Source organism: Ctenopharyngodon idella, chromosome 5 (assembly GCF_019924925.1).
Source record: "Ctenopharyngodon idella isolate HZGC_01 chromosome 5, HZGC01, whole genome shotgun sequence".
Taxonomy (NCBI): domain Eukaryota; kingdom Metazoa; phylum Chordata; class Actinopteri; order Cypriniformes; family Xenocyprididae; genus Ctenopharyngodon; species Ctenopharyngodon idella.
The window spans coordinates 7,800,231-7,821,791 of record NC_067224.1 but is presented as its reverse complement, the minus strand read 5'-3'; the positions used below and the strand labels follow the sequence as shown (position 1 = coordinate 7,821,791).

General features: G+C 38.1%; 1 protein-coding gene across 1 annotated transcript; it reads left to right on the top strand.

The window, feature by feature from the left end:
* The first annotated feature begins 1,069 nt into the window (after positions 1-1,069).
* On the top strand, positions 1,070-17,699 carry pou2f3 (POU class 2 homeobox 3). The gene is made up of 13 exons (XM_051895579.1): positions 1,070-1,231; positions 1,622-1,678; positions 3,807-3,841; positions 4,320-4,421; positions 6,031-6,136; positions 6,257-6,345; positions 6,850-7,023; positions 10,277-10,418; positions 10,563-10,696; positions 12,553-12,717; positions 13,740-13,782; positions 13,899-14,013; positions 16,730-17,699. Exons 2-13 carry the CDS (start codon positions 1,630-1,632, stop codon positions 16,767-16,769), a joined length of 1,194 nt encoding a protein of 397 aa, XP_051751539.1. The 5' UTR covers positions 1,070-1,231; positions 1,622-1,629; the 3' UTR covers positions 16,770-17,699.
* The last annotated feature ends 3,862 nt before the right edge of the window (positions 17,700-21,561 follow it).

The window sequence follows — 21,561 nt, the reverse complement described above, 5'->3', positions numbered from 1 at the left end:
CTACCAATGGATTTGAACCGGTTCATTCAAACGAACTGTTCGAAAGAAACAAATTATTCAGACTTCTAACTAAACAGTGAGTTAGTGAGACTTCTGAATTAAACAGTACCATAACACTCAGAGCTGAACAGGGGCAAAACAATCAGCCCTGGCATTTTTGTGGTCCGAAATTCGCGCCTGAAAACAGCACTATTCTGCCCGAGCGAATGAGACCACCAGTGAGGTAGAGGAGGCAGGTGTGTGTCAAACTGTCAATTCGCCATCGGAGGGAAGGGAGACCAAGAACGCGCAGCAATCGGTGTATCAATAGGCTACAGTGGAAAATGAGTACTGGAATCGTCTATACATATCGAAATATCTATAATTTTTACATTAGCACGAACACATATATATTATAGCTATATTACACAAACACAATGAATGAATGAATGAATGAATGAATGAATTGCCTAATAATAGCCTAATAATAACAAATGTATCGGCCCCAAAGTGCGCCAGCCCATCGGGAAATTCCCGGTATGCCACTACACTCCTGCACACCATGCGTCATGAGAAACTTGGAGGGCGAATTCATTGGAATAGTGTGGGGGATATAAACGTAATCTTTTTGGATCCAGTTTATAAACTTTAACACGTCAGTGATGAACTGACTTATTATATTAAATAATTTTTGGTTAAAAAAAAAAACGAAGAGACACTTTTAATATTCATTTTAACATTTCCACAGAACTCTGGCTAGAGAAACAATCTCTTCATCTCTGTTGTGCAATGAACTGTAACCCTGCCAGAACTTATTCAGTCAAACCCATTCTCTTACAAAGCCTAGTAAAAAAGCATCATAATTCCAGCCTTTATGCATACTGCTATATCTGAATAAATAGTTTCAATCAAAGACCAGTCACACTTTAAGTTTGCCAGTGTACATAGACACAGGCAGAGTTGCACGCATGCTCTTATTCTCAAGCTTTTCGAAGTTTGCTGTCTGCCTATTGTTGTTTTATGCAAAAAGTCAGAGTCTGGATAGGACACACCGAGGGCCTTATGCAAATGACGTGTCTATCGGCTGGTGTGGGATACTGAAGAGGTGAATGCTCTTCTACTAACCCACATTGCTAAATGTGTTTCTCTGAACCTTTTTGAGAAAGGTTCACTCAGTTCACCTGAGAAAAGCACCACAGAAGCAGGGAATTAATCTACAGAGCCTGGATCTGTGGATCTTCACTTCTATAAGGTAAGTGTAGATGTACTTCTCAAAGTTTTTAGAGAAATACTGCTTCATTTCCCAGATGCCTGTTCTCTTCTCAAGCAGTGACCGTATTGTGGAATCATATTGTTTTGCATTGTACCTGTTCACAGCTCTAGATATTGACAGATTTAAATGTTTTTGACTAGAAGAGATTAGGGTGGAGAGACAGAGTGATTGTGGTGAATGGTGAATGGGGATACCCTTGCTCTTATGAATATTACAACAAGCCTTTTACATAAAGGAGACCATTTGAAAGCTGGACACATTAGAATAAACCTCAAGATCATTTTACTGGCTGGGCCCGGGCATGAATTGCCTCAGTGTCTGCATAAAGTTGTGATCCTGTAGGAAAATCAGCTGTATTTATCATTACAGATATTAAGATGAGCACAGAGGCTGTTGAACAGACAGAATCTCAGCATGAACCAGCTGGTAAGGAGCCTTTTCACTCTCTGGAATATTGTCAATTGCCTTGAAATAGTACAATTACCTCTTAACTAATGTATGGTGACATTTAAATGTAAATAACATGGAAATATTATTCAGTTAATTATAAGCCAATTAAAGTTTTCTGTTTACGCTATTTAAACTTGTAAAATAACATCATTTGTGTGACATGAAACAGTTATAAGTGAGATTTACAATTTTTAAAACTCTCTAAAATATTAAATGTACATTTGAAAATGTTCTGTGATACATTGCAAATATTATTAGATTATTTTCTTGAATATTTAAAATATTTTTTTACTTTTTTTAGATCTAAATGTGATTTTCTTTTTTTTTTATGTGTATTTTTTGAGCGTATTTTCTCACAAATTGTCTACTTTCCAGACGCTTTTTTAAACATATTATCTATGGTTAAATGTGAACAGTGTTTATGATTCACCTTTACGTTCACTAGAAATGAGGATCATAATTTCACGAACTGCCACCGGGCTTCTTTACAAAAACCGTTTGTGGTTATGACCAAAAGTTTAACTCTTTGTGCTGATGGGACACTGGTCACGCTCTCAGGCGAGTCTGTGGAAATGGCTTTGTGCCAACCTTAGAAGTCATTTTTATGTTCTGTGCATTTCTATCTATACATTTTCTTTTTAAGTTTTATTTGTCACCCCATATTTTTTTACTTATAAAAAAGGCATTCTGGCAACTTATGTTTTGTTGAATACAGAATACAGAGTTTATTAGCCATCTAGGTGTGTGATACGTGCAGGTTGATGGATGTGAAGTCTACCAGGATGTATGTGGCGGTTTGTTTGCAGTGAAGCGCTCATAGCCTCAGGCGCTACTGAATCATGGTCTAGTTACAATGGCTTCTCTACGGAACCATCTCGCTCAAATGAGGAACCTGAGAGAAATGAGAATTCAGAGAGAGCAGTGTATTGTCCCGCATTGTTAAATATATTTATTTCATTTATGTTCCATCACCTCTATGGTGTGAAGTGTTTGGATATGGATTAGGGTTAGACCTATCAGATTTCCCTTCAGGTCATGTGATAACTACAAATATTTGGATTGTACGAACAAAATGTTGTTCATGTTTACAAACATCTTTATACGAACCGACATGAAAACTACACTGTAAAAAAATATTGTTGGTTTAACTTAAAAAATAAGTTAACTGGTTGTCTTAAAATTTTGAGTTCATTGAAATTAAAAATTTGAGTTAATACAATGAAGGAGATTTGTTTAATAAATAGAAACTCAACATTTTATGTAATCTGAACCACATTAATTATTTAAGTTTATTTGACAAAAGAAAAAAGTTGTAATAACAAATCATGAAAATAATTGTTTACAGTGTAGTGAAAGTATATCTAAATCATTTTTTTTATCATTATTATTTCACAGTTTTGTAGTTTTAAGGTTGTTTTATTGTTTTGTACATGTACAATAGCTATCAAGTATCATCACAGTTTATGTGCAAGCACGTCTGACTGATGACGATAACCATTCAGACTTTGAAATCATAAGAAATATGATGTAATCAAAATGGAGGACATAGGTTACAGCAGTATTTATAATCATAGTATTGTTGCATTTAAAGTTGTGTGTGTGTGTGTATGTGTGTGTGTATGTGAGGGAGAGAGAGAAATACAGAGGGTAGGAGATGCACCTGGAGGTCTGTAAGTATTCAAATGTGAAGGCCTCTAAAGGTTGCCATGGAAACTCATTTGCATGATCTGATGATTTCCATACTGGAAGTTTGGCTCAGGAGAAGGGTAGATTTCCATATTGTGGAGTGAGTGAGTGCCGTTCTAACCACAGCCTCATAGAGATAGATTTGAATTTCAAATGAAGAGAGATTACTTGGTATTGACGACCTTTGAACCACCGACTGACTCTCTTCGCTCAGTTTAATGGAACATTTGGGAGTTTGTTTTTATGGTATAGTCTTAAAATGAAAACCCCTTGAAAGAAATAATGATAAAAGTTTAAATGAAGACTAAAATGTTTTGTAACAATGGCTGGATCCCTCAGGTGGGAGGCAGTCTGAATGTTAATGCATACATGTAACTCTCACTTTGATGCCAAGTGTGATTATCTTTTCATTTTCCAGACATTGAACAAAATGGCATTGACTTCACCAGACAAGTGAGTACAAACATTGCTTTACTTAATATTCATAATCTGAAAACGTACTGTTTTTGGTATTCATAGCAGCACATTGCTCTGAACTCTTTGGGAGTTCAAGGGGAAACAGCTTGAAAGATTACAAAAGTTTTCTAGTGTTACACTACGTGAGATATTTGAGTCATAATGAATAAGCTTCATTAGTTCTTCAGATCAGCCTGACATTTGATCTAGTGGTGAGGACAGTGAAAAGTTTCGTGCACAGGAACTAGCTTCAGGCTTCTAAGGGCATTTGCATACTGTGCCTGCGGGAAGGGAAGGAATGTTTGTTAAAGGCCCTCTGCAGAACGAGTCCTGCAGCCTTACTGGTCTCTGAGTACACACAAAGAGTGCATGTATACACACATGCCTGAGGACCAAAACACAACATGAACAACTCCATATCTTGAAATGTTCACCTGGTTTGGGTTATCTAACGAATATTTTGTTTCACGTACAGATAAAGACTGAGAACCTGAACGATTCCCCTCATTCTGGATCATCGCACAAGACATGCCACTTAACTCAGGGATCACCGGTGCCTGGTGGCCAGCTTACTGGGGTACGTCTTTATCACCTCAGTCATAGAGAATCCTGAAAGCATGTTCAGATCATATACAGTCAAACCAAAATGTATTCAGACACCTTGAACATTTCATTCATTATTACAGTTTATTCACTATAGTTTAAAAAAAATGGTAATAAAATATGACAAGATCTCAGAGTTAAACTGTGTCAGAAAAAAATCATCTTAATTATGTCAGATAACACTTAGGCCAGGTCAAAGTGTCTGAATAATTTTTGGATCCAAATTTTTTTATCAATTTTACTGGTAGTCCACTGTATGAAGAATTTTTGGATATGTCACAGTTTACTTTATTTTGCTATCCTCACTTACATAAATGAACTATAGTGTACTGTACCCACTAGTAAAAAAATATAAAAAATGATATCTAGTGTCTGAATAATTTTTGGTTTGACTGTATTTCACACACACACACACACACACACACACACACACACACACACACACACACACACACACACACAGACAATTATGTTTTGCATAAGAAAATTAAGCCTATAAGGTCATTAGGCCTTTTGGCATTGTTACTTTTTAAATAATAGTTAAGGGGATAGTTCACCCCAAAATGAAAATTCTGTCATCATTTACTCACCCTCAAGTTGTTCCAAACCTGTATGAATTTCTTTCTTCTGCTGAACACAAAGGAAGATATTTTGAAGAATGTCGATAACCAAACAGTTGATGGGCCCCATTGACTTCCATAGTATGGGAAAAAAAAAACATGCTATGGAAGTCAGTGGGCTCCATGTTTGGTTACTGACATTGTTCAAAATATCTTCTTTTGTGTTGAGCAGAAGAAAGAAATTCATACAGGTTTTAAACAACTTGAGGGTGAATAAATGATGACAGAATTTTCATTTTGGGGTGAACTATCCCTTTAAGCACCAATTAAGTAACTGATTTTAGTCCCAATTCACATAACTGCAATTACTATAATGTAAGAAAAATGGATATATTAAAAATTTATTTTATAATTTAAGTATTTATGAGGAAAAAATAATACATTAAATATTTATTATTTATTTTATTATTTAAGTATTTATAAATCATGGAAGTATTTTGTTTAATGTCTTTAATTTATAATGATTTCAATTAAAAAAATGTAATGCCATTTTTTCATATAATACAGTAAAAGAGATTCTAATTATGGATGCCATAATTATGGCATTATGGTAATGGCATTTTGGAAAAATGTGCTCAGATCATTTACTCACCCTCATGTTGTTCCAAACCTGTGTGAGTTTCTTTTTTTTTTTTCTATTGAACATAAAAGAAGATATATTGAAGAATGTGTGTAACCAAACAGTTGATGGTAGTAGTATTTCTTTTTATAACCTCATACAGGTTTGGAACAACTTGAAGGTGAGTAAATGATTTTTATTTTCAGGTGAATTACCCCTTTAACTGTCATGAAAATTATGTCATAATTCAAAATATCTTAATAGACTTTAAGCAAAATATTTTTTTTTCTTTTTGGATGCAATGTGACCTGAAAACATTTTGTGGGATTTAATCATCTAAAGTTCAAACAAAGTGACATTGTGGTGAAAGATAAGGCATGCATGTAATGGCTGTTGTTTTTTAGGAGCTGCCCTCCCTGCACTCTCTCCCCCAGCTCGTCCTGATGCCTGGATCTCATCTGTCCTCTCCTTCATCATTTCTCCTCTCACAGACCCAATCAGGACACCAAGGTCAGTGGATGTACTGGATCACATTAAGGGTGATGTTGCTCATCAGTACGAATCACTGAGAAAGTCATTTTTGTTTGACTTTACTACAGTACATATAAGTTTAAATGCTGTTTCCTCCAGCACTGCTGCAGCCCAATCTGCTTTCCTTGCCATCTCAGTCCCAGACAGGACTCTTACCGCACCAGCCTGGTCTCGCACTCACTCCTCAGGTACATCAGAGCCTAATGCTGGATTATTTCTTGAAACAAATGAATTAATTAATGAAAACAGTTCACAATAAGGTTTCATTTGTTAGCATTAGTTAACCACTGTACATTAGTTAAAGGGATAGTTCACCCCAAAATGAAAATTCTGTTACCGTTTACTCACCCTCATGTTGTTCCAAACCTGTATGAGTTTCTTGTTTCTTTCTTCTGTTGAACACAAAAGGAGATATTTTTAAGAATGCTGGTAACCAGACAGTTGACGGCACACATTGACTTCCATAGTATTTTTTTTTTTCCTACTATGGAAGTAAATGGCTACCGTAAACAGTCTGGTTACCAGCATTCTATTAATTTAACTACTACTGTAATGCATAATACCAGGGTGCTTTATTAATGGCATGAGAAAAGGAAAACACACACCCAAACAATAATACAAATAGCATGTAAGCAAACAAAGGTGATAAGAACTGATTACCTAGACTCTAAAAGCTTTTATTTTCTCATAAGGCAATGGGCAGGACAGGGCTGGCTGGCTCCTCTATGGATGGACACCTGGACATGTCTCACTTACAGGTCCCTAAACATGTGGGATCACCACAAGATGAGCCTAATGACCTGGAGGAGCTAGAGCAGTTTGCTAAAGCCTTCAAACAAAGACGCATCAAACTAGGCTTTACTCAGGTAAGACTTTGTGCCTGGTTTTATAACGGTTTTAGCTGTATCTTTTATGGTTTTGAACAGACTACATTTTAAATATCATCAGCTTCCGTTGAGTTTGGACAATTCTTTACACAGTAATCATCAGAATATCTCTTTTCCTGTCTCTGAAAATGTCCAGATTTTTAAATCTTCTTGCTGACATTCATTTTAAGTGGCGTTTAGTCAAGTAGGAATGGAAGCTTGTTTCCGCCACGGAATAAAAAAAAGGATAATCTGAACTTTTTATCTCACAATTCTGACTTTTTTTCTCAGAATTGCGAATTTATATCTCACAATTCTGACTTTATAACTCACAATTGCTTGTTACAAAGTCAAAATTGCGAGACATTAACTCACAATTAACTAAAAAAAAACTGAGACATTAACTAAAAAAAGTCAGAATTGCGAGTTTATATCTTGCAATTCTGATTTTATAACACGCATTTGTGACTTTATAACGCAATTGTGATTATATAACTCGCAATTGTGTTTTTATCTCTCAATTATGACTTTATAAATCGCAGTTGTGAGTTTATATCTCGCAATTCTGACTTTATAATTCGCAATTGCGTGAACATAAGTCAGAATTGCGAGATATAAATTCACAATTCTGAGAAAAACAGTCGGAATTGGGAGTTTATATCTCGCAATTCTAACTTTATAACTCGCAATTGCGAGTTTATATCACACAATTATATCACGATTTACTAATTCGTTCCCTCGATTTACTAAAACGTGCGCACGATTTACTAATTCATATCCTCGATTTACTAAAATATGCGTACAATTAAATTTTTTTCTTGCATGTCATGTGTGGGGCTCCGTATCCATAACTAGGTGACTAGAGCACATTGAAATACATAACCGGAAATGGATGAGTTGTAATATTTCAAAACGGAAGTGCGTCATGAAGCTCAGTGCAAGTAGTCCATCCTGAAAGAGAGAGAGACAGATTGTGCTTGCAGCCGCTTAATTCTTATCAGATTGCATAATTAATAGAAAACGAATAGAAATGATAATTCTATCTGAAGAAATTTTAAAGTAAACGTGTCAGAACGTGTCAATATTTCTGGGTCATTCTACAGAAACGTCCACTTTTGGTATGACAAAATGTCTTAAAATGTATTTCTTTTTCTAACATTTAAACTTAGACCACATTATTATATTACCCTTTGACTTTATGAATACACATAAATGACAGCTTAATGATTTTTTTTTTTTTTTTTTTTCACTGGTGTTATCTTACTTCTCTGGAAATTTTTAAACGTTTTTATGAAATATTATTTCTCAATTTTTTCAGCACATGCAGTCAGAGTTACAGAATAATAATGATAATACAAAAAATAAGGAGATTATGTGTTTTTTTTATTTTAATAAGGTTAGTTAAAAGTGTGATTGAATGATGTTAATTCAATTTCGCAACCATGTATTTGCTATAACAATGAAAATATTTGAAAAACAGTTATAAACAAGTAATGATGCAATCCTTTACATCTTAATTTTTGAGTGTAGCAGAATTCAATGAATGTAAAATTATTACCATGTCACATATGACACATTTTATTTAATGTGACAGACAAAAACAGTAACACCAGTGACAAAATGAATCACCAGTGACATATACATAGGACCAAAGATCCTTATTCTTCAACTATAATTAAGTAGATGGGACTAAATTTTTACATTTGGTATACAATCAAAGACTTATCATTGACACTTAGTGAAAGCAGTCAGTAAAAGATCATAAACAACATTTAAAAAATGTCTGTAAAATACGCTGTCTGTAAAGTCGCTGCTTCTCAGCTGTACTCAGTTTAGCCATATACCCTTAATTTAGCCATATCTAGCCAAAGGAGGAATAACAATGAGAAAGAAAAGTTAGAATCATGTAATCTTAGTGCTATTTTATGCAAAAGAACCTAATGAATAGCTTTAAATAAAGTTTATCTATAAAAGGGTAACACCAGTGACAGTAACACCAGTGACAATTTTCATGAAAAATGCATTTTACAAAATGGCTGCTGCAAGGTATCAATCCACATGTTCTCAATCATGGTATATTTACTAAATTAAGTAATTTAATCCATTTATATTCTAGTTTTTTAAAATTCCCTAACAATAAAGTAGGTCACACCAGTGACCTACTAAAAGCTTCATATGAAATTATGATTTTCTAATTAAAATTTCTGATAACTGAAAAGAGATAGTGGACTTTCCATTGGCCTTTCTTCATTGATCTTCAGGAAATAGGAAGAAGGAAGTCAAGTGATGTCATCAGTGTGATTTTTTTATTTCAAAATAAGAGATTTTTGTTAAAGGTAACACCAGTGACACAACACCAGGGGACCACTACATTCATTATATATTTTATAATATTTATTCGGCATTTGTTTTTGTTTTTTTATGTCATTTACATAATATATTTAATAGTTATGCATACATTATTGTATTTGAAATGGTAGAAAAACCTGTTTCTGAGCTGAAAATAAAGCACTTTCCCTCTGTACATGACTGTGGGGACGAGCACTTCTGTGGTGTTTGGAATTTTTATAATTAATTAAAAAACATATATTGCCACATTGATGGCTCAAAAAGGTGTAATTGTTCAAATAACATATTGTTTCATATTAAAATATAAAAAAAATGTAATCCTAAAATGTTTTTCAAGTGTAATATTTCTGTAAAGTCTAGGGACAGAAAAGTAGACGTTTCTGTAGAATGACCCTTCTCCATATGGACATTATTTAGTGAAGCCCTGTGATCACAAATAAACGGGAACGAACGTGAATGACTACAGATATTCTATTCAAAATATCAGTAACTAGTGATTGATTTTGCATAATTTTGCGATTCTGACAGAAATGAGGAAATTACTGTCATTGTAACCAGGTTTTATCATAAACAGTGGTCAAATAATGAAGCTATTCTAATGATACACAGTTTCTCAAGCTCAAATAAAAATGTTTTGTGTTTTACATATCAGTAAATAAACAAGCATACTTAGTCAAAATGTATGATGTATTTGATTTTTTTTTTTTTTTTATTATTATTATTTTATTATTGCAATTTTGTAAATTTCTTTCCCTGTTAATTCAATTGTCTTTTCATTTGAACTTTATGTGGGTATTATCCACTCAAAATTAAAAGGAGCCAATTTTGAATAGGCTACTCAATGCTGCCCGACCCTATCGTGGACCTCATCCAGTTCTCAGACTCTTTTATGATGTGTTTTCAGGGCGATGTGGGGCTAGCCATGGGAAAGCTGTATGGAAATGACTTCAGTCAGACTACCATCTCACGCTTCGAGGCTCTCAATCTTAGCTTCAAAAACATGTGCAAGCTCAAGCCCTTGCTAGAGAAGTGGCTGAGTGATGCAGGTATGTGCTGCTGCCCTCTTGTGGACAGAAGTTACTAATGTTTTTTTTTGTTTTTTTTTTCTGTGAGCACCGGTAGGTATTTATTTTGTGGACTGTACTCAAATACCTGGGATATTAAACCTTCCCTTCTTTCCCTCACCTCAGAGAACTCGCCATCTGACTCCATGACCAACCCCACCACCCTACCACCCCTTATGGAGGGTTATGGAAGGAAGAGGAAAAAGAGAACAAGCATTGAAACTAACATCAAGCTCACGCTTGAGAAACGCTTTCTAGATGTGAGTTTGCAATTTTTACTTCTTTTCAGATGCTTCAGGCCCTCATATGAACATGATTTGCTGCTTTTCATTGCTAATCTTGTAAGGTGGTATTAGGGAGAAAGAATTTTTCGCTGTAGAGAGCATTTGACACGCGAGAAGAATGATTAATATTTTTGGTCCGTAGAGAGATCAAAAAATAAATTGGTTTCTAACATTAACTAACTATAAGCAACACATTTGTTACAGTGTTTGTTAATCTTTAACATTAGTTAATAAAAATACAACTGTTCATTGTTAGTTCATAGCCTATTTGCTCAGGTCCATTAAATAATATGAACTGATATTAAAGATATTAAGAATATTTACAATTTTTCAATGTATTTGAAAGTTTGTGCTCACGAAGGATGCATTTATTTGATCAAAAATACAGTAAAACAATAATGTGAAATATTATTGCAATTTAAAGTAGCTATTTTCTATTTGAATATATTTTAAAATGTAATTTATTCCTGTGATGTCAAAGCTGAATTGTCAGCATCATTACTCCAGTCTTCAGTGTCACATGATCCTTCAGAAATCATTCTAATATGCTGATTTACTGCTCGGTTGTTCTTATTGGTGCTCAGTTATTAATAATGGTTCTTATAATTGTCAATGTTGCTGCTAATATTTACAGGGTGTCTACAAATATAAACATGTTAATTTTAAGACTTTTTAAGACCTTTTTATTACCACCGTATATAAAATTTAAGACCAAACCTGCGATGGAAATACACGTTATATATAATTGACCTGCACAATTCTGGATAAATTAAGAATCACGATTTTTTGGTTTCAAACAGAAATCACGATTATCCCACAATTCATTTAGTACAGACTACTAAACAAAATAACATGTAATTTAGAGGTACTGACAAAATGTTAATTGCTGCAGTCTATTTAAAATGTTTAATGAATCTGAATGAATAATTGTAAAAAATGTAAGTGTATTTAAGTGGAAACCATGATACACTTATTCTTTTAGGATTCTTTGATGAATGTAAAGTTCAAAAGAACAGCATTTTCTTAAAATAGAAAACTTTACTGTCACTTTTGATGAAATTAATGTCCTTACTGAATAAAATTTCTTTTTCTTCTTTTTTTCCTTCAAACTTATGAATGATAGTGCATCACAGTTTCCACAATAATATAAAGCAGCACAACTGTTTTCAACATTGATAATGATAAAAATGTTTTTTGAGCAGCAGATCAGCATATTAGATGATTTCTGAAGGATCATGTGACACTGAAGACTGGAGTAATGATGCTGAAAATTCAGCTTTGATCACAGGAATAAATTACATTTTAAAAACATTTAAACAGACAACAGCTCTTTAAATTGTAATGATATTTTACTGTATTTTTGATCAAATAAATGCCACCTTGATGAGCAAAAGAGACAAAAACATCTTAATTATTCCAAACTTTTGACTGGTAGTGTAAATGTTGATTAATATTACCTAAGATTAATGAATATATTCTTCATTGCTAATATAATTAACTAATGTTAACAAGTGGAACCTTATTGCAAAGTGTTACCTTTGATTTTTCATTTACAGTAATATAGTATAATAATGTTGTATTTGTGATCTGCTACAAGTTAATTTAGTCGACTGTGTGTATTAGCATGTGGAGGTTTAAACCTAAACTATCATAAGATTTAGAAATCTATAAGATGTCACTACTTGCTCCAGACAGTCCCCAACCTGCTCCTGATAAACTGTACTTACTAACGTGATGTAACAGGTTCTTTTCAGCAATGACAAAGTGCACCAGTTTGCTTTCATTGCCCCCTGCAGGCTATGATACATAAACACACTTTATTCCCCATCTAGAACCCAAAACCCAACTCTGAAGAGATTACGCTCATCTCAGAGCAGCTAGCCATGGAGAAGGAAGTAGTGCGGGTTTGGTTCTGCAACCGGCGGCAGAAAGAGAAGAGGATATACTGCCCCATTTCCACTTCACCCATGAAGTCTCACAACTACAACCCTCGTCTGGTGAGTCTGAGAAATTAATAAAAGAGATGTGTGTCTGCCTGTTTGATTAGTAATGATTCATCTAGCCCAGAGGAAATTATTAACAGTCCAGTTCAGCTACCCATGAAATTTAGCAAAAGTGAACGTGATCCATAATGCATATGTGACATGCTTTTTGAGACACATCCTGTCATAAATGCCTAAATGGTGACCATCAAGTTTTATTAATAATCTCTGGTTCAACATGGATAGAGTCACATAGGGCAGATCTTGTACTGAACAGGAGAAGAGTAAGTAAGAAGGGATACCATCATCCACCAAGTTAATATTTATTCAATAAATCATTGAGAATTGGTAACATTTTCCACCAGAAAATAGTCCTAAATGTTATTATATTATATTATATTATATTATATCGCTCCATGGTTTGGGGTCGGTACAATTGTTTAAAAGAAATAATACATTTATTCAGCAAAGATTGCATTAAACTGATCAAAAGTGGCATCAAAGACTTCTAATATTTCTTAAAATGTAACATAATATTCCTGAAAAGATATGTATGATGGTTTTCACAAAATATTAAGCAGCAAAATGTTACTTGAGCACCAAATCAGCATATTAGAATGATTTCTGAAGGATCATGTGACACTGGAGTAATGGCTGCTTTGTCTTTGTCATTTGTCAACTTTGTCATCACAAGATTAAATTACATTTTAAAATATAGGCTATTAAAATAGAAAATAGTTCATTTGAATTGTAATAATATTGTATATAAATGCAGCCTTGTTTAGCATAACATTCAGCAAAATGTTCAAAAACATTATACAACCTTATTGACCCTAAACTTTTGAATGGTCATGTATTTTTTTATTTCTACATTATGGAATGGGACAAATGGATAATTAATCATGTTGGCATGTTTATAACTTTATCATCCTTCCCAAACTATGTGTGTTTTAGAGGGTTTGTGATTAAAAGGATGTTTTCTTTAAAAAATGTTCTCCACCCTGTTTCCCACTAATTTGATTTATTTCCTGTTTCAGCCTTCAACTTCACGCTCATTCAGTCCACTCACCTCTGGAGGTGGTAAGTATATTGCTTGTGGTGTAACAAACCACACTATTGCTATTGTAGGAAAATAAAATGTTGGGGATTTATAACCTTAATGTGTTTTCTGAGGTTATAACACATTTTTCTTGCAGTGTCAACAAGCTCCTCCCCCAACAGCCCCAGTCGAGGCTCTTCCCCCAGCACTCTGTCCACCACATCCAGTCCACTGACAGCACAGGGGGTCAACCAGACGTTCAACACCGCAGGGTATAACCACATCAAATACCATCTTAATCTTAAGTTACTTAAATGCAGCCATTTTATGTTTAAAGAGACCATATGATGCTATTTTAAAAGGTCATTATTTTGTTTATTGGGTGTACTAGAATAGGTTAACATGCTTTAATATTTTTTAAAAACATTTAGTAAAAGTTTGGATGAGCAAGCAGATCGATCGGAACCAACTTTGTAAGCACGACTTGTGCATAACTAGCGTTGTACTCTCCCAGTTTCAGGAAGCTGTCCTCCATAAAATGCGCTGTACACAAGCTCCCTTTTGAGTTGTACTGCTCAATTATAAATAAATCTTAACCACTGATTCCTATAGATTTCATCTATTTTTTTTTGGAAGCCCAAACGAAACGTTTTGCTTTCACACCGGAACACTCAGCATCTCCACAACATGGCAACAACACTAGAAATTCACTTAAGCCTTGTCTTCTTTCTTTGTATTTGCATTATGCTAATATTTCAAATTGTGTCAGACGTTTGCGTAAGTACTTCGATCAAGGTGTTTTAGGCAGGTCTGAATCAGTGTTCTTTGTTAGATTAAATCCCTTTTGTGGGAGACATATGCTGCATCCCAATTCACCTACTTATACTATGCCCTAAAAGTTTGTACTGTTTTTGTGAAGAAAAAGTACATACTTTTGAGTGTGTAGCAGAAGAGTATGCAAGCTTTGGGACATACTACATCGTCATAATTGCGTCTTTAACGGATGTTCTGTCGCTTAGTTACACAACCTGTAACCGTTTAAACTGCCCTGTCAATCAATTTGTCACAGTTAAAATCAAAGTCCCTTTAAGACAAGTCATTTCACTCGGCGGCCATCTTTGAAACGCCTCTCAGGCATCCAAGTGCAGCTCCTATCTCTTTGAATGGGGAAACATCAGATTCTCCAAAACTGTTCGCCAATCTTACGAATAAATTTCATATTTGAAATCACCAATGAAATCTGACAACAACTGTCTCATACTTTTTGTTACTAAACGCTCGATTCATGACAAAAAACGGTATTTTTCAGGCTGGATCAAGCTAATTCGCATGCGCAGTCCTAACTGCGCGTCTCTTGTGTCTCATTTCTGAGGCGCGCGTCTGATTGTTTCTATAGGAACTGGAGCTTCAGTGACGCGATGACTTTACCAATCGGCGATTGGCTCTTATTTAGAAGGCGGGACTTATTCTGCCATATTGCCCGTTGCACTTTCTCCCATTCATAATAATACGAGTAACGCGTCAGTGTTATTCTATAGACCTTATTTACCAGAGAAACAAGCGCGCCGCCATCTTTAGAATATTGTCTTTGAACTTCCGTTTTTGCGGTAGCCCTGTATATTTCTATGGCATCGCTGTTGAAGAATAATTAGCTGGTGAAGTGGATTTACCTGTTGTAGAGTTAATGAAAGTTATCATGAGCATTGTTATGTTTAAAGCAGATGTCTTAACAAATGTCAGTAGACCGGGAAGATTTCAAAATGAGCAGTTCATTCATAAATACATAAGATCAAGTCAAAAGACAACGAGCGCACCGCTGAAAAGGGGCGGGGCTACATAAGGTCTATAGTCTACCGTTTCCGAGAAAAATGTAGTCGCACGTTGATCTGCCAGTCATGGGTCTTTCATGTGAAGAACTCTCCTCATGTTTGCAGAATGATGCATTTAAAAGTTAACGACCAAACGTGTTGTTATAAAAGTTCACAATGGTGTTGTAGATGAAATATAATGTGGATAACATTTAATAAATATCTTTTTGTCAGGTTAGGTACTGATTATTAATCACTCAAATCCCTTCATCTTAACAGCTCTGCTTAACCGTCGGTCTCGCACATCCATCATGTTTGTAGTGTTTTAACACTTTTTATTCGTATTTGTAGTTCTAAACAAATCCTCGTCCACAGCGCAATGTGTTATGGGCAATATTTAGTGTGCACGGATCTGCACTTCGGATTCTAACCGGAAAAAGTTGACCATCCAGGTATCTTTGGAATACTCATTTCAACATACTACGATTTGGGACACACTCATTCTAATTTCTAATACTATTTAGGATGGATAGTATGCAAATTGGGACGCAGCAATAGACTAAAAAAAAGATGGACGACGCACCTTCACTCTCTTCCATTATAGAAAAGTGAAGCCGTTTGAAAAGTGATTGTTTAGTTTGTCTCATCGTGTCCCATTAGATTACATGGAGAGGGTGGGGGTTATGACCTATACTGGGACCAGCCACCTGGGGGCGATCGTAACGTTTTGGCTTCACTTTTTTCAGGACTTGTCCAGTGTGGTGAGAAATCAAGTCCACCCAGGAATCAGGTTTCCTTTAGCACCCTAAGTAATCTCATTGGTTCAACAGACTTTTAATTGGATATATTTTTAGCGCCTGATTATAATTCCTGCAAAATCACGTTATGATTTATATAAAATGGGTTATAATAACCATTAATGTCTTTTAAATTACATGGTTCATTCACTAGTATATAACTGAAGCTATAGGTTGTGAAGTCAAGCATTTCTCTTTCTTACTGTTTTTTAGTAAGCTTATGTACTAGCATACATCTATCCGATTAGCCTGCTAGCTTAGCTTATATTATACTATGTTTTTTGCTTCCAATATCTGTTTCCAGTTTGTTTTATTAAAAAGCATCATATGGCCCCTTTAATTAATTAAAGAACAGTCAAATTGACATATGATGAATTTTACAGATCCTGGTATCGTTGGAACACCACGTCATACCACCACTGAGCACACCTCTGAAGAACTCCAGTACATCCGGAGACAACAGCTTCGCTTCATAACTTACCAGACGAGAGGGGTCTCTGTGAAAGAAAGGAAATATTCATTCTGTAATGTTTACAATCTGCACTAAACGTGGAGGCAGAATGCAGAGAACCACTATTCTGCTTCTCATGGTCTAATGTTCAAAGGGCTTGTGAATAGCTTCACTGCTAATTACTGAAGGGAAAAAGCACTAATATGCAACAGCACATTGTTTAGATATGCAAACTTGCTGCAAAGAACATAACAGGCGTGTTCAGCATTTTCAGCAGAGCTTTTAATGTGCATGAAACCTTATTTTTACTTCCTGTGCAAGATCTCTGTGCCAATTTTGTTGGAGATGAAGGTTCAAATCTGGCTTTATGTGTATTGATAATGATGAATAAACTGCACACAACCAAAAACAATCTTTTAAAAACCACTGATATTTGTATATCTTGTTTACATATTGCTTTGTTAGAAACTTGTGTCACTGTGTGTAATTTTATGCTGAAGGTTTATTGACAATTTTAGATGCTAGGTCAAGACTGGAACAGCTGGCTCTGATGTGTGCAGTTATTTTGAGACAACATTTAGTGGATTGGTCAGCACAGTTTACAGTTTTTCATATATTTTCGGCATGCACCTAGTTTTGTGTTTCTGAATATTTCTAAGGATTTCTGGCAGGGAAAACTTTTTATATGCCTGGTGTGGAATATAAGCATTTCACACTACTTTTTATGCAGCATTGTCCAATGCATTTGAAGTGCCTTGAGTTTCACATTTTAGCATTAATGTATGATTAATAATATTATCTAGATATTGTTTGTTTGGTTGTTCTTTGCTTTTTTTAATTTGTAAAACACTGTTGTAAATTTCAATTTCACTGTTTGACTGTTATTAAAATGTGCACTTACATTTGTCTCTTTTTTATTTACTATTCAACTGTATTGCAGTGGGGGGAAGGAGGGCATATAATTATGTCGTAATTATGAGATACTAAGTATAATTATGAGATAAACAGTTTAAATTATAAAATAAAATTGTAAATTATGAGATAAAAAGACAGAAGTATGACAGATTTTGGTCAAAATTATGTCTTTTTGCCATAATTTTGTAACAAAACAAAAGTTCCCTTTCAGTTGGTCACGTTCAACGTACGTCAGTAGTGACCGACGAATTGGGATATTGCCAGAGAGCCCTATCAGCTTCAAGTGAACTAAAACAAGCCAATGGAATTGGCGTGCGATATTTGCATAATGCGCACAGCCCCCGCCAGGTGGGTATAAATACGGAAGCGGATGCAATCGCACCCTGTCTTTTGCTTCGGAGCCAACCTGTGTGTTCCTGCTATTAGACTGAGAGTGACTTCACAAGCCTTTGAAGAGCTTTTCTTCTACAGTGCTGGCATTAAGGCACCTTACAGCGAGGCCGCGAGCTTTCCCAGAGTGACCTTCTCGAGCTGTTTATACAGCTCTCAACTGCTGTTTTCACAGCATTATTTGCCCCGTTTGGTTTGCGATTTGGGCCGGTTCCTCTGTGCGTGTGACTCAGGGAGGGGTGTACCTGCAGTCACATCGCAGCTGTTCCCTGTGTGCTTCAGCACAAAGAACAAGAGCTGTCTCTTTCCCTCTTCTAAAAGACCTTCACAGATGGACACTGCATCTTTTTCAAGACGTCATTTCGTATGTGCGTTTGTGGAGGCGGTTGTTTCCTATCCTCACTGACGGCCACAATCACTTTCTCTCATGTCTGCTTAGCGTGCTGAGACTGTGTTTGTGGGTGGTTCATGTTCTTTCATGAGAGCATGCCCATGTCGGCGCGTTGTTTGTCTTGCCTTTCTTGTAAGGGCTTGAGCGCTCAGCACGCCGTGTGCCGTCAACCTGCCGGCTGACAGCACGGGTTGCCATGGCAACCCAGCGTGTTGTTCGGTGCTCTAGATGTGTGGTCGAGACTCGAGTGCCTCAAATGAGGTGGAGTCCCCTCACCTATTCCCCGATCTAGTTTCTTTTTCTGAATCAGAAAAGTGCCACTTTGGTGAACAAGCCAGGGTGACCAGAGGATCACAGTGGGGCAATACACGCCGAGCCAATCTCCGTGGGCCACTCCTCTAGCGCATTACAAACATTTTGTGACTGTGTTCGTGGGTGGTTTATGTTTAGTAACAACATGGCAACGTCAGCGCTCAGCGCACCGTGTGCCGTCCAGTTAGACGGCCACGTTCACTGTCCCACATGGCTGGTAGCTTCTGGGTGGATTGCTGGTCCTACTCATGGGGGACCTAGCGTTTCAGTCAGGGCTCCAGCAGAGGATCAGATGTTGACTGCTACATTGGAGAGGGGGTTGTTGGGCTCTGGAAATGAAGATGAGGCTGAGCGTCCCACGGTTGTGATGTGTGCTCATGCTGAATCAGATTCAGAGTTGACGACCATGCTTTCCCGGGCCCCGTAGTGCAACGTGTACTCGCTTTGCCCCGCCCCCTGTCCTTAGCATGGATGTGCATGAAAACTTGGCAGTATGGAAGCCTTTTGGTGCCAAATATGGAATGCCAAAAAGGCCATAATCTGCATTAAAAGTTTTTCCTCTCTCACTACCCTCTGCCCTGCATGTGTCTTAGCCCCCAGCAAGTTTGTGGAAGGCCTAAGCACTCATTGCATATGGGTAGCTCTGAGTCGGGGTTGAGCTACGCGTGATGCAAGTCATAGCGCAGGCCCCTGGCCAGACAATGTCCCCCATGGTGGTCCAGAAACACCCCTGGCTAGCCTTGCAGAGGTGTGAGTTGTCGTCAAAGTGCGCTTTCTCAATGCTCTCATCTCACAAGCTGGCCTAAAACCCAGCCCGCTCAGTCCGCAGCCAAGCCATGTGGCTAGCGAGAAGCAGTCCTGGAACAGGCGACCTAGAGCAGAGGTAGACAGTTCTTTGGGAGACAATGCCCGCATTGCTCCCTCCCCCGGAGGAGGGCCGGGTGGAGAATTTTGGTTCCGTTCTGTTCCGCCACTGGCTCTCCGGAGTCCAGCAGGACCCACTAATTAGAACTGTTTCCCAATCCTCCAGGTCCCAAGAGGGCGCGGCTGGCAGTGCACGAGGCCCCGCCTCGCCACTCTCAGCCCCCTCTCACTTCACCAGCAGATCCCAGTGTTTTGGTCAAGGCCGCCTCCCATGTGCCGTCTCACATACACACTGCCACCTCGCAGAGTCTGACCCCACTTCGGGCCGCTATGCCGTCCGAGTCGGGTCCCAGCACTCTGCCTCGCTGCCCCACACCTGGTACGTCTGTGGTGCCTTTGGTCCCGCTGGCTCGGTGTCTGGAAGCCTGGCTAGCGCTTCCTAGCCCGTCCCGTCCCCAGGATTGGTTTGCAGCGATCGACCTGAAGGACGCGTACTTTCATGTCTCGTTTCTGCCTCGACACAGACCCTTTCTACAGTTTGCGTTCGAGGGTCGGGCATATCAGTACAAAGTCCTAACCTTCGGCTGGCCCTGTCGCCCCACGTCTTTACAAAGATTGCGGAGGCGGACATTGTTCCGTTCAAGGAACAGAGCGTTCGCATCCTCAACTACCTCGACGACTGGCTCATTCTGGCCAGCTCGCGGGAGCAGCTATGCGAACACGGGGACATGGTGTTAACTCACCTCAGCCGGTTGGGTCTTCGGTTCAACTGGGACAAGAGCAAACTTGCCCCCCGGGCAGAGGATCTCTTATCTCGGTATGGAACTGGACTCGGTTGCGTGGACAGCGCGCCTCACCGAGGAGTGTGTCCAGTCAGTGTTGAACTGCCTGAGTACGCTCAAGCGCAGGACAGCGGCCCCACTGAAACTTTTTCAGAGGCTCCTGGGGCATATGGCATCCGCAGCCGCAGTCACGCTGCTCGGATTGCTTCATATGAGGCCGCTTCAGCACTGGCTTCATGGCCGGGTCCCGAGATGGGCGTGGCAGCGCGGTACGTTCCGTGTCCCCGTGACACCGAACTGCCATCGTACCCTCAATCATTGGTTGGACCCTTCGTTCCTGCGGGCAGGAGTTCCCCTACTGTTATTCTGTACAAGTGTCCAGGCATGCTGTGGTGTACACAGATGCTTCTGCCACCGGATGGGGGGCCTGTTTCGGGTCTGTGGACGTGGCCTCAACTGCATTGGCATATCAATTGCCTCGAGTTGCTCACTGGGGGAAACGCAAATATGCGTTTCCCCCAGTGAGCCTTCTCGCACAAAGTGCAAAGTCAGGGAGGATGAGGAGCAGGTCTTGCTAGTGGCTCCGTATTGGCCCACTCAGACCTGGTTTTCAGATCTGACGCCCCTCGCGACAAGGTCAGGTCTGTGCTTTCCTTCCTGCAAGAGGGTTTAGGAGCGAAGGCTGTCTTCCTCCACCCTCAAGGTGTATGTTGCCGCTATTGCCGCACATCACGATGCAGTTGAAGGTAAGTCGTTGGGGAAGCACGACCTGATTGTCAGGTTCCTGAGGGGGGCGAGGAGACTGAATCCGCCTTGCCCTCCTCTATACCCTCTTGGGATCTCTCCCTGGTACTTACATCTCTCCGGGGTCATCCCTTCGAGCCTTTGCAGTCAGTAGAGTTAAAAGTACTGTCCCTTAAGACCGTCCTCCTCGGTGAAGAGGGTAGGGGACCTGCACGCATCTTTGGTCGACGAATCGTGCCTGGAATTTGGGCCCGGTGACTCTCACGTTATCCTGAGACCCCGGCCTGGATATGTGCCCAAGGTTCCTACCACTAACAATACCACGGGGAACACGCAACAAAGGGGGTGAGGCCATTTTCGGCTGCT

Coding starts and splice junctions, on each gene's coding strand:
- pou2f3 (XM_051895579.1), top strand. CDS start 1,630: ATGAGCACAGAGGCTGTTGAACAGACAGAATCTCAGCATGAACCAGCT. Junction 10,419..10,562: donor GAAGTGGCTGAGTGATGCAG/GTATGTGCTGCT, acceptor CCCTCACCTCAG/AGAACTCGCCATCTGACTCC. Junction 13,783..13,898: donor TCCACTCACCTCTGGAGGTG/GTAAGTATATTG, acceptor TTTTTCTTGCAG/TGTCAACAAGCTCCTCCCCC.